The sequence below is a fragment of the Harpegnathos saltator genome, unplaced genomic scaffold (assembly GCF_003227715.2).
Source record: "Harpegnathos saltator strain DR-91 unplaced genomic scaffold, Hsal_v8.6 scaffold659, whole genome shotgun sequence".
Lineage (NCBI taxonomy): Eukaryota > Metazoa > Arthropoda > Insecta > Hymenoptera > Formicidae > Harpegnathos > Harpegnathos saltator.
This window is the reverse complement of record NW_020230492.1, coordinates 385,701-399,190: the sequence shown is the minus strand read 5'-3', so window position 1 is coordinate 399,190 and position 13,490 is coordinate 385,701. Positions and strand designations below refer to the sequence as shown.

The 13,490-nt window shown below is 37.2% G+C and overlaps 2 protein-coding genes across 4 annotated transcripts; one reads left to right on the top strand and one right to left on the bottom strand.

Annotated features, from left to right (window-relative positions):
- Positions 1 to 4,464: 4,464 nt before the first annotated feature.
- On the top strand, positions 4,465 to 6,831 carry LOC105185177 (probable cytochrome P450 6g2). Its single transcript, XM_011144491.3, has 5 exons — positions 4,465 to 5,221; positions 5,361 to 5,585; positions 5,829 to 6,106; positions 6,186 to 6,366; positions 6,455 to 6,831. Exons 1-5 carry the CDS (start codon positions 4,561 to 4,563, stop codon positions 6,622 to 6,624), a joined length of 1,515 nt encoding a protein of 504 aa, XP_011142793.1. The 5' UTR covers positions 4,465 to 4,560; the 3' UTR covers positions 6,625 to 6,831.
- Positions 6,832 to 6,997: 166 nt separating this feature from the next.
- LOC105185175 (FYVE, RhoGEF and PH domain-containing protein 1) lies at positions 6,998 to 13,424 on the bottom strand. 3 transcript variants are annotated; one of them, XM_025304956.1, is made up of 9 exons: positions 12,111 to 12,323; positions 11,291 to 11,679; positions 9,696 to 10,160; positions 8,838 to 9,556; positions 8,513 to 8,718; positions 8,017 to 8,382; positions 7,448 to 7,893; positions 7,157 to 7,342; positions 6,998 to 7,079 (listed from the first exon to the last, which is right to left on the bottom strand). In XM_025304956.1, exons 3-8 carry the CDS (start codon positions 10,157 to 10,159, stop codon positions 7,237 to 7,239), a joined length of 2,307 nt encoding a protein of 768 aa, XP_025160741.1. In that variant the 5' UTR covers position 10,160; positions 11,291 to 11,679; positions 12,111 to 12,323; the 3' UTR covers positions 6,998 to 7,079; positions 7,157 to 7,236. The 3 variants fall into 3 exon arrangements, with proteins under 3 accessions (XP_025160741.1, XP_025160742.1, XP_011142787.1); XM_025304957.1 differs by lacking the exon at positions 11,291 to 11,679 and having other exon boundaries at positions 12,111 to 12,327; XM_011144485.3 differs by lacking the exons at positions 11,291 to 11,679; positions 12,111 to 12,323 and adding an exon at positions 12,898 to 13,424 and having other exon boundaries at positions 6,999 to 7,079.
- Positions 13,425 to 13,490: the final 66 nt, after the last annotated feature.

The following is a 13,490-nucleotide window of genomic DNA, read 5'->3' as shown; positions in this document are numbered from 1 at the left end:
AAGTTTAGTTGTATACTGCGCTACACTAATACAGTAAGTACAATGAAGAAACTTTACCTTGCAATGACAGGTTTCCTAACCTATCATACCTCTATCCTTAACTTAATTTTTTTCTTGCTTTATAGAGTTGAGTAACTATTTTTACTTTTGGATCCGGTTTCTATGAGTCAAAATATATATGATATGTGAGTTTTAGCAAAATCGGAGGCGGTATGCGTTTTCTAAATAATTACCAAATGTTTAAACAAATATTTAAGTAATCTCTTTATTTATATATTTATATTAACATAAAAATTTTCAACTTTCTTTTAAGCAACTTAAATGAGAACAGATATTTATTTAATGAAAACACACATTCTCTCTCTCTCTCTCTCTCTCTAATTACATTGATTTTTAAATATTATATTCCAGGTGTGATAAGAAAGTCGCATACAACTGCAACAGACGAAGAAATTTCTGCTCCCATCAAGATCTGGCTGGCTCATGCAAAGGAACGTGCAAATAAACAAAAAAATAATTGAGTTATTTTAGATTTTACATATATATATATATAATTTATGAAGAGTTATAATTTATAAAGTTTATAGTTTATAAAGGCAGCACAAGTTTGTTAAGAGTTCATTTATATGTTTATTTATATATGTATAAAGAGTTCATTTATATGTTAAACTAATTAAAAAAATATATATTATAACATATATATATAACCAATTTGTCATTTTTATTATACCTAAGAAAGCCTGCAGAATATTTATATATTATATAAATATTCTACAAATATACTAACAATAAACTAATATTTCTAATCGATACTAGTAATATTATTAAAATATTATTTAGATATACCTACAATATAATACGAAATATTCTCAGTATATACTGAGTAGACTGCGGAAGCGGACATAGGAACATTCTCAGTATATTCTCAAAATATTACAGTACGTATTTCGGATATTCATGGAATAATCGCAATTTACGTTTGCGATATACTGAGAATCTGCTTAGAATCTACCTGTGCTGATATCCTAAGGACGTTATATAATAATATCCTGGGGACATACAAATGTCCGTTGTTTTAGATCTCACAGATATCCTACAAATATCTCTTTTAGTAATAATTTTCCGGAAACTGTGAAAGTTTCTGAAAAAGAACTAAAGGTACTAAAAAGGATATCCGTAGGATATCTGTAGGATCTAAAACAGCGGATATTTGTATATTCCCAAGATACTCCCAAGATACGCAGTATCCCAGAATGATGTCTGTCGGACGTCTCTGAGATAAAATGTGAGATATGTGGGTGATGTACGAATGTCTGTTTTATTATAATAAATGTTACGTTCCTCACATCACATTATACTTGCAAATTAGCGAATAAACCGGATCCGATTATTGATGCTACGAGAATTATAATTAGCATAATTAATTTTCCTGCACGCTATGAATACATGTAGACCATTCTGCACCAACTCTTTCGTTCTTCAATACATTTCGCGAGTCGGGATGCAAAGCTTATGATGAATTATTGAGAACTTTAAAATATATTGATAAAAAATACAAGGATGTTACATAGTTTACGCTGAAGAGATATCATAAATATGTGACAGCTGCAGCAACTGGGTCTTTACGTTGTAGATCAGATGCTTTCGCTACATTCATTTTTTCTTTTCTTTGTTATATAATATATAGATATACCATATTATTTAATACAATTCGTTATAATATTGCATCGATGCTGTATTTTATCCCACACAGCACACTTTATCTCAGGGACATCATCCGACACCAATACCCTGGGGATATACAAATGTCTGTTGTTTTAGATCCTATAAATATCTTATCTCTTTTAATACCAATTTTAAAAAACTGAAAGTTTCTAAAAAAGAACTGAAAGTTACTAAAAAGGATATCCGTAGGATATCTGTAGGATCTAAAACAGCGGACATTTGTATATCCCCAAGATATTCTAGAATGATGTTTGTCGGACGTTCCTAAGATAATGCTGTGTTGGATGATACAGGTTGTTCACCAGTCATTCGCTTATTAAATTAAAAAGAGCTTTTAAGGTTATTTTAAAATTGCTGAGAGGACGTTTTCTTGAAGCATTTTTCATGACATGGACATTTCCGAAATAATTTTGGGTCATCGTATGCTGTTTTAAAGATGACAAATGCTTCAAATAAAACGTTATCATTAGCCACGAGAAAGTTCTTTTTCTCTTTATCAAGAAAATCTTTGAGCAAATATTTAATTTTATGGATCAATAGATACGACCAGTGTTTCAATGTGAGTTAATTCTCCGTACATACATATACAATGTTGGAACAGCGAATGCAGTAACGTATATAGTAAGAAATATGTCATGAAAATGAAATTTTTTTGGAACATGCGTGTGACGATGGACAAATGATCTAGGTTGTATGAAATTAAAAAAAATAGGTAAGATATATATAAAACAGTGCTCGAAATTATTTTTATCTTTTAGGTGATTTTCGGGATTTTTCCCCATTTACTTTGCTTTATTATTCTCTCCGCCTCAAGGTCGTTAACATCATAACATCTACGAGGCGCAATTTATTTATTATATATAGCTATATTGGACTAGTGACTAGTGACTTTAACCATCCAGTAGCTATTTATAACAGTCAAAACACTTCGCCATACAGGCGCCAAGATAACCTGGAGATGGAGAACATAATTGATACATCTGCCAGGTGAGCGGTGTAGTAAGGGAAGAGGTAAAGGGAAGTAAGTCGGGGAAAACTTTCAAAGATGAAAATTGAAAGTAATTCCAAGCAGTGATGTATAATATAAATAAATAAATATATATGTATATATTATGAGTACAAATATGTATATATCATATGTATGCGTATTTTTCTTAATTTTATTGACATTATATATTGAATTTATATAACTTTTGTTTATATCAACACATTACATTCTTATTTTGTATTTTATCTAAAAAATATATTTTGTGTTATAAATATTGGTAAGATTTTTAGTAGTTTTCTTTACTCACAAAAAATATACAAAAGATATACAAAAAATATTAGTATTTTTTTTACATTTTTTCCAAATAGATGTATTTTCCTCAACATGTAAAACATTATGTATAAAAAGTTATATTTCAGTATATCTCTCTCTCTCTCTCTCTCTCTCTCTCTCTCTCTCTCTCTCTCTCTCTCTTTCTCTCTTTCCTCCTTTAACTCATATTTATTTTAACTCATATTTATTTTAATATTATGTACAAAATACGAGAGGACTATTTTCTTATATACATATGTATATATGTTGTCATCTATACATATGCATTTTGTAGATTATTTAATATAGTCTCCCCTAGATGTACCTTTGCTTTTTTAAGTTAGATACTTCGCTGATATTACCCTTGAGCATGTCCTAAAAATCCATCTATTGACCATATCTAACCACAAGATATGATAGTATTTTATATTGGGTGATGTGCGCACATTAATGTTGATATTACGTAGTATACATATTCGACGAAAAAACAGAAATGGCTAGCGATTCTGATAATGTTATCGCTACAGTATCCAGCTTCTTTGAAAAACTACTAAAAAATCACAAATAACAATTTTCAATTTTTCCACATTTAATTGACATGAATGAGCTGATTATTTTTTAATTCTATTTTATTATTAATAACAAGTTTCCGAATATCGAGTTAGTTTAATTTTAATTTATTTGCTTATAAAAGAATATTCATATTCTTAATATAATTTATATATACAATAAATAACTAGTTTATAGTTAATTTATATAAGAACACACTTATGATTACAATATGCATAGAAATAGAATCTGTAGTATACTACTGAAGTAAAAGAAATAAGAGCCGATCACAGATATTAGTGTGAATAATTTTAAATTACGAGGAGGTAAATGTTTGAACAATGTGAATGCGAATTTTTTTTTATAATCTACATCTTTTGGACGTGACAATTTCAAGCGAATAAAGAACAGGCTGTGGCGTCTTGCATTTTATATTCGACAACCGGATGTAATTTTAACGGAAATACCAGACAGATATTAAGATATATATATATATATATATCTGGTGCTAAATCTAATATCCATCATGTTACGATAGTCATCGCATTTTCTACTGTGTGCTCTAACAATCGTCTTAATCTTTTTATAAATCCGAATCTTGTGATAGTGATAAGCATTTTGGCAATAACATGCTGAATAATTATCATATCAAGCTGAGAAATTTGATCATGAATGATACTATATCCGTTTTTTAAAGTACAATTGAATTATCGATTTCCTTGGTTTTATATTTCGGTTCGTTTAGTTCGCATCTGATAATACGATTCTACGATTGATTTTGACGATAACTAATATACGTGAGTAGATGACTAATTCATGAATATCCTGTTATTGAGATAATCAGTTGAACTCCACTTAAGGTTACACATATATAAGCTCATGTGTGTATATTGATTTAGTATTTTTATAAGCGAGGAGCGCTACAACGAATCAGTTTCAGAGAATCACCTCAAGCGAAAAGATACTTGAACGAGAGTCAGCTGACCATGGAAGTGATAGAATCAAATCGCTACATCATTTACTGCACGACAGCATTGGCTATATCCGTCGTTCTCTTCTACGCATATGCTAAATACAAACTCTCCTACTGGAGCAGACGTGGGGTCAAAACACCACCAACGCATTTCATCTTCGGTAATTTCAAGGATTTAATTCTTTTAAGAAAAGCACCTGCGGACTTGATACGTGAGATTTATGAGAGTGCCGACCCAGATGATCCTTACATCGGTTTCTACATTTTTCATAAACCCATGTTACTTTTACGGAGTCATGATCTTATTAAGCAAATAATGGTCAGGCATTTCGATGTTTTTCCAAACCGGCGATTCGGCTCATTTGATGGCTCTGATACCATGGATTTATATAATCTTCTTGCTGTTACGTCACAATCAGTATGGAAGTATTTGAGAGCGAAATTGACTCCGGCCTTGACCGGACAGAAATTGAAAGCTATGATGCCATTAGTGAGAGAATGTACGGAACCTATGCTAAAATATATCGATGGATTACCAGCGGATCAAAATGGCTGGAAAACGCAGGATACGCTGGAAATTACATCTTGTCACATCAACAACGTTCTCGCCTCTGTGATATATGGCATCAACGTAAATGCATTCGAAACGAAGGATCGTGGATTTTTTGAAGCAGGTAATATTTTTTGTTGTTTTGAGCTTTTTCATTTTTCGCCGCGGAGTTCTGGATTTTCATTGAAATAAAAAGATTTATAACTTTTGTACTATCAATAAATATATATACCCGTAACACTGACATTGTTATTCTATTACAGCTCTACAGGTTTTCAGAGGCTGTACACGTAGCATAGTGTTCATAGTTTATTTCTTCTTTCCCGATTTGATTCCCATAATCAAGCCGTTCTCTACATGGCCTGTGAAATATTTCCGTAAATGTTGGAACGAAAGCATAAAATATAGAGAAGAAATGGGAAATAAAAGAGGAGATTTGGTGGATTTTTTGATAATGCTTAAAAATGGAGAACAAAATCCTATTTTTAGTAAGAATTTTTCAGTCTGTGGAATAATTGAAATAATTATATGATATTGATATATAATATACTACTATATTGATATTATATATATATATATATATATATATATATATATATAAATTTGTCGGTATTACTACTATTATTATCAAATTCATTATTATTAAGTTGAATAAATTAATAAATCAATGAGAAATACCTGTTATATAACATCAATAATAACGTTAATCAATAATATTCACATTATTACAGAATTCGAAGGTGACAACTTGCTGGCGCAAGTAATGGCTTTCCACATTGCTGGATTTGAATCGACTGGGACCGCGTCTGCGTGGACTATTTACGAGTTGGCGCGTAAACCAGAATATCAAGATATTTTATATGAGGAAATAAAGAACCACCTATCAGGAAAAGAAATAACTATGGAATTGATTAACGAGATGTCCTTTTTGGATTGTATTGTGAACGAAGCAATGAGATTGCATCCTCCCCTACCGGTCACTGACAGGACAGCTATAAAAGACTTCGTGGTAATACATACGATTCTATAAATGATCAAACAAGTCATTAACATGAGAATCATTTTCTTAATTATTACATTATCATTAGGTGCCGGAGACTGGGTTAGTAATTGAGAAAGGTGTCTCGATATACGTCTCTATAAATTCAACGAATCAAGATCCTAAATACTTCGACGATCCCTACAAATTTATTCCATTAAGAGAGAAAACAGAAAACAAAAAATTCTACGAATCATTGGCGTTCGGCATTGGACCACGATCATGCATAGGTCAGTTGTAAACATTTATTACACATCAGTGATATATACTGATTTTCTTTTTTGTCCTTTTGTTTTAAATTTTATTTCAAATTTTCAGGACAAAGACTGGCTATATTAATAATGAAAATTACGTTAATCACACTTATTTCGAATTATTCTCTCGTTTGTGAAAATAAAAATATGAGAAAAGAAGTCGCCGTTCATTTGTTTAAATATGCAGTTGATAATTTCAATGTGAAACTCAAGAAACGCGAACAAGAATTGTGAAAGAGAATATGCCGAAAAAAAAGAAAGAAAAAAGAACGCGTTAATTGAAATTAGTGTCGACATTTTGTACAAGTGTATCGTGTTAGTAAGTGCTAAATTATATTTGAAATTATATTTTTATACGTATAGTCAGGTAGGATCTGTGCTTAGAGATGTTTAAAAAAGCCATGTAATGTCGACTACAATCAAATAAATTTATTAATAAGACTGTAGAATTCATTATTCGTTCAATAAAATCGACTTTATCGTAGCTTAGACAACGCATTATCACTGAAGCGAGTAATTCATTCCTCAAGCATCGCCTTATTGACTCCTCATTGCGAAATTACAGACAGCACAGCGTATCATGATCGAACGACATATATATTTATAAATATACTATAACAGAACATTATACAAAACAACAAGCGTTTCGGCAGCGGCCGCTATTGACTCGATTTCTCTTGTAGTGTACACTAATAACAAGATATATATATAACATAAGTTAACGTCATTTTAAATATAGCTAATTAACTACTAACGATTATCTTACATTGCCGTGTCCTTCTCTCGCTTACGAGTATGATAGTAAAAAAATTGGCTAGTTTGGTATAGATAAAAAGGTACAAATGTTCATTGTACATCGTTCATCGATTGACTTTCTTGTGCGCTTTCATTCTCCGTCTGGTTAAAATGAGGTAGTTCAGCCTTCGTAGCCAACTCCAACGCGTGCATCCATCTGAAATATCCCATCAATAGAGTGCGTATTGTCATTATTATTATTATTATTATTATTATTCAATAGCAGAGAATCGTAATCTGCGTAAAGTGCTGTGTGCCGTACTTGTCTTTGTCCTCTTGAGAAGATGCTTGGAGATAATAGCACTTTCTAGAATGATGCATCTTGAATGCTCTAATTCGATCCTTTGTGTTCAGAGGGTCCTCATCAGATAATTTTGTACCTTCGGTGACCATGAAGCCCGGCATAGGTGTCGCTGTCATGGCCATACTCTCTGACTCAGATTTGAATGAATACAGAACAAAGTCGACATGTAATGCGAACCATCGTCTGATCCAGGGTTTACTGGCCTGCGTTTTCAGCAACAGATAGCCGGATAATACTGAAGGCGCGCTCGCTGAAACCTGCAGCAAACTTGGCACTGGTCCAGAGGGTGATGTTGGTGATTTCGCGAGTGGCTGAGTGAGTGCGGCATGACATAATCTGCATACTCTCATATTCTTATTGTCTTCAAATAATAACTTCTGATTTGAGCATTTACTACAAACCACCTGTGAAGAAAGAGCACAAGGAGATTGTAGATTATAATAATTGTGTATATTATTATTATTATGCATTTTATATTTTAAAAAGAATGAGAAACTCATCTCAAAAATGGATATATGTATACTCACTATTCCACAAGCCCGGCAATTATGTTTTCGTTTCATCACAGAGAAGATAACTTCGCAAACCATGCACCTAGTTACGTCGTCGGCCTTAACTAAGGAAGTCTTAACATTGCCAGTCTTCAGGCTGGCTTTACGTCTCATAATCTCTTGCATCGTTTGGAACAATGCGTCCAGCCATGCCGCTTTCTCCGCAGCGGATTGTGTGTACAATTCAACACTTTTATTTTCGTCCCTTATGTAAAAGGTATTTGCCGTTTCTAGATTGTCCCCTTCAACTACTTGTAAATTTTCCACCATAAATTTGGCTCTTAGTCGGTACAAAGGTCCGGGTATCAGTCTTATCGAGCAGAGTAATAATAAATCACTAAACTGGAAAGATAAATGATTGTATTCTCTCATATGATTCTTATTGAGTGCTTCACAGACACACACATACACACACAGATACGTTTCATATAAGAGATATCAATATATCTTACAGTAATATATTAATAATTACCAAAAACAAATGTCTTTCCTGATGATCACCGCTGCGCGCGGAAATTTTCACTATACGCCCTTCTTTTACCAATTCACGAGTCGCACTAACTAGATCAGTCGCATCGTATATACTTTCTTGAATCTCCAAAAGTTTCTTAAATTTATCGATTTTTTTCATTGCTTCATTCGTATGATTCGCAGCGGTGGATACCAATTCAAGAGCCTCTGTATAATAAATCATAAAATATATTACACTTAATTAAGCAATCGCGAAGCGAAAATCATATCCAAATACACGGGATATTTAACGGGATTTTGAAAAATATACATATAAATTTATTTACTTTTCGTATCTTCGTAATCTGGATTATCTTCTGTAAGATTTCGTAAGTAATCCTTGAGAAGCAGCTCATATCGCGGTAACCTCTGTATCGGACTCAACATATGATGAGGTAGCGACAATTTAGCGCACTCGTCAAGCTTCTGAATTTCATTAATGATCGCTGCAAATCTGGGCACTTTACTTTGCAACGAGTTTATCAGATTCATAGCGTAGTCGAAATTCTTCACATACTCTGTATACATCTTGAGGAATGGCGCAAAGTTTTTCATTATGTCACCGATTCTCGGATTCGAGTCCCAGTATTGCATTCTCTTCTCGAATTGCGGCAACAGAAAGTCATTGTGAAATTTGTAAATAGACTTAATATTAGAGAACATTTGCTGAACAGTCTCTGGAGGGAACATTGGATGCGCTCTATTTTCTTGGTCGACTCTGAATTGAAACACCTGGTCGATCAGATGCAGAATGTTCACGTAATTCTTCTCAGTCGCAAGCAACTCCTGCGCCACATGCAGTGCCTTCTTCCTCTTCGAATCCGAGGAACCCTTCTTTGCGAGCAGTTTGGGCTCCGATATCGATATGTCGTCTGTATGATTTGCTACTATCGCCGAGTCTGTTTCCGAAGATCTCGTCTCCTCTGACTCCTCTTCGCTGTCGGATTCGCTTACCGCATACGTATCTAATGTATACTGATGAGACCTCCTCTCTGAGGCTACGTATCTGTATTTAATTTTTTAAATGTTTTAAATTTACACATGAGAACTCTTTCTCAATCAGAGAATGATGTGTGCATTGTACGGCTTTTATATTATTGCTTCTGCATATATATGTTCTTTCTTCAAACCAAACTTGCACTTACCTGCTGCTTCTATATTCTAGGACGCTATGCGACATCTTAATGTAGGACGTTTCTGTTGACGTTGCCTCGTGCCTCGTGATATCGAGGCATTCGGCCGGCGTGGAAGCGGACATGACGAACGGCTGAAATCTCGGGAAGCCGCCGAAACTGGCGATCCTGTGGAAGGAATGTCTGACATACTGTTGTTCATCGGCACCTGTTGCCGTGTCTGAATCCTGCGAGTTTCCATCCTCGCTAGTCGCGCTCTGCTGCTCCGACAAGCACGGTGTCTTGGAATGTTCGTCCTTGTGAAACTCCTGTTTGTCCTCTTCCGTGATCTCGAGATCGGTGTAAAATGTGCTGGTGGGCGAGCTGTTTTTCGAGCCGAACATTTTGAACCCGTCGATTAGGCTACTACCGTCTCCAGGCTCCGGGAATAGGCGCGTCATCCAGGACGAGATGTCTCTCAACTGACTTCGTTGCATCCTACGGTGATGTCGCTAATTGTAGTCAATTATCGTGTACCTTAATATATACAGGGGGCAAATGGGGAACGCAAAGGAGAGAAAAATGCATGTAGCAGATGCATCGTGTGTGTCACTTTTAAAGCAATCAAGTGAAGCAAGCGTAAAATTATGAGCATTAATTGTTGCTAACGAGTATTAATTGCCGGGAATGTATGTGTATTTTCACATTTCCGACACCAATTACCCGATAGGCGATAATTTCTTCGTATTAAGCTCATTAAGCTCTCACCATGAATAGCGATAAAGAAATCTCGGGCTCGCGCGCGGCTTCTGTCGTAACGCAGATTCATGGGATTGAACGCAGGATTTGATTCGTTTGACAAGTTAATATTCAATTAATATTAGCTTTGATACTTTCACGGAATATCAACCGTTGCTCTGAATTATACACTCGATTGCCTCGAGGCAAAATAATACGAGATGAAGTCTAGTCGGCGGGTCATCGTACGCTCGCAATCGCGGCGAGAAAAAATACTTCGAGCGCGGCGCGTGGTGGCTGCTTCGAAATAACAAGCGTGCGATACATCTCGACGAGCAAGCTATTTAAAAACGCATCCTCCTCTTCTAGATCGATCCATTACGCTAAAATTAACGTGCCGGCTCATCCCGGCACGAGCGTCCGTCGGAACGCCCGTCAGCATCACTAATTGACACTCGGTGCAAGCAACAACCGTACGCACGTTGTGCGTGCTACGAGAGCATGCGTAAACACACACACACACACACATGTACATGTCGGACGTGTCGCGCGTCTCGCCTCAAAGGCAGCTCAAAGAGAGCTCTTAATTCACGGCGATGTGACAGAAGGAAACTCCATAGATTCGTCTCTCTATACACCCGGATCTCGGACGCGCGTCCGTATGCATAAATCGAAGTCAACATTTTCGTCGAGCATTTGTATAATGTATTAGGTAGCGTGTCGTGTAATAAACGTTAATACGGAGAGGCACGTCCAACGACGTTCATTTCCAAGTTTTTCATCGCCCGACTAAGAGTACATTTTCGCGACTTGGAAAAAGACAAGAGAACCAACGCAAAGTAGCGCGCGCGGTCAGTTTATTAATAAAAATTTATTAATAAAAAACAAACCTCTAATCACGACGTTTCGAGCAAGATCACGAGATGAATCTGCACAGGTGCAGATCTGTCGAGGCAGATTTTCAAGCTTTTTCAAACTGTAGAGAGAAGATCGGCGGCTACCTTTTTAGAATACACCAATTTCCGCAAGTTTCGAAGATTCGCGTGCGTACCAAGTCACGTTTGAACGCTAAACGTGCAAATACAAGCCACTGTGTTATTCTCCATATCAGTACGTCAGAGCGGTCACGTAATAGAGCGAATGCACGACGGAAATTCTGGAGCGATTAATATGCCGAGATTCACATTCAGGCGATGTCGAGTCGAACGCGGACTCTGTCCACTTTGCACTCTGTATATTGTCGCTTCTCCTTTAGTCCTTTATGTTCCAGTCATGATTACTAAAAGAGGCGATTTATCTACATTTATTTACAACATCGCGGTGGTGTGTTCCAAGACGCAAAATTAGTCCGACGAGTCTCGCGTCAAAGTGGTCGGTTAGGTGCCGCGGTCAAGCGCAATCTACAAATAGATTATCCAAGCACATTTGTTTGACATACAATCCGAACATGCAAAAATGACTGAAAATAACAATTACTTTTCATCTTGTTGCTTGGAAACATTAAGAATGCAAAATTCACGCGAATTTATATAATTTATAAAGTACAGATTGACTTTAAGGAAGATTTTAGATTTAATATCTAAATGTTATAAGTGACCGGCTTAACCTCCTGTTTTCATAATGAAAGTTTCAATTTAAAAAATTCGAATCTGAAAGTCACCAAAGTTCATTATCCGGCAACTATGTGTCTAGTAAATGTAATTAATATACCATAAAAATTGCTGGTACCCGAGTTTTCAGCTCGTACGGCGGTTTCGTCCATCGAAAGCAGCGTTATAAACACATTTGTAGCAATCAAAGAAAACGGACAACATTAAGGAAATAATCCGTTCACTCCCGCCACTCTTCTTTGCCGAAATTCAGAGACAACTGCAACTGTTTGAAATACAGATAAACATTGATTTCAAGCGAAATTAGAAATATAGTTAGAGACAAACGAGACGGTCGAGACGAGTGATCGTCGAGTTCAGTCCGATTCCGCGTCGACTTGGTGCGACTTTGAGACGTAAAAATTCCAGTCTAAAATAACGAATGCTAGAAATAACGAATGCAATCACCGAACAAATACACTCAAGGAGAGAGCAGGAGCAAGCGCGGTGTACTTCGTCCCGAGACGAATAGATAACTGTAACAGATTAGAAAAGAACAAGATCGACAGCAAAGAAAGGGCTACTAGGGCGGCAGACTTATAGGGCAGGCGCTTCGTCACACACAGGTACTACGCCCTTCGTTACCCGGCCGAGGCCGGGAATCGGCGCGGTGTAGTGCAGGCAGGTCTGCCTGCCCTCGCAGCTGCGCCCTATCCTGCATTCTTCGTATTGAGAGGGCGAGAGGAGAACGGAACTTTGCACAATGCGAACATGCACAAGCACAGGAGAGCAAAGAGTGCGGAGGTTACGGAGGAAGCGCAGTTACGAGGAAACGGCGATCTCGTCGTCGTCGGAGCCCCGGAGTTTCCAGACTCGGGGTTCCGGGCTCGAATCAACATCATGATTACCTTTTGCCTGGAGATCGCTCACGCAGCGGGGTAGCAACAGGCGCGCGCGAATCGGCGCGGGCATAATGATTGGCTCGATTAGGCGAGATGAGATGAGACGAGACGAGACGAGACGAGACGAGGCGAGGCGAGGCGAGGCCGAGCGTCGATCTCTTGCAGCAGGACAACGGAGAATCGGCTGTAGGAACGGACTGGCTGCTCAGCGGAATGCCGCGAACACCGTGGTGTATACAAGCCGACGATGTGTACACACTCCTACGATGACGATCGTCGACGCGTCGTCGCGGATGGCCGTTCGTCCTGCAGCTGAGACCGCGTCGAGGTAGCGCGATCCTCAGCGATCTCGGTGAATAAAACGATGTCGCGGCGCGCGGATGACGTCGACACGATCGACGAGCGGGATTATACTTTACGAACCTGTACACACACCGTTATCGCAGACCGCGTCGGCCCAGGCTGTGGTGTGCCAGCGGTCAGGTATTACGCACAGGTTCGCCCGTCGCTGGCGCGTCGATACTTTGACCGCCGCGACGACAGCGCCGCCGGCGGCGCGGCGCGGCGCGCAGTCAGGACTTCTGCCGTGCTTCCATCGT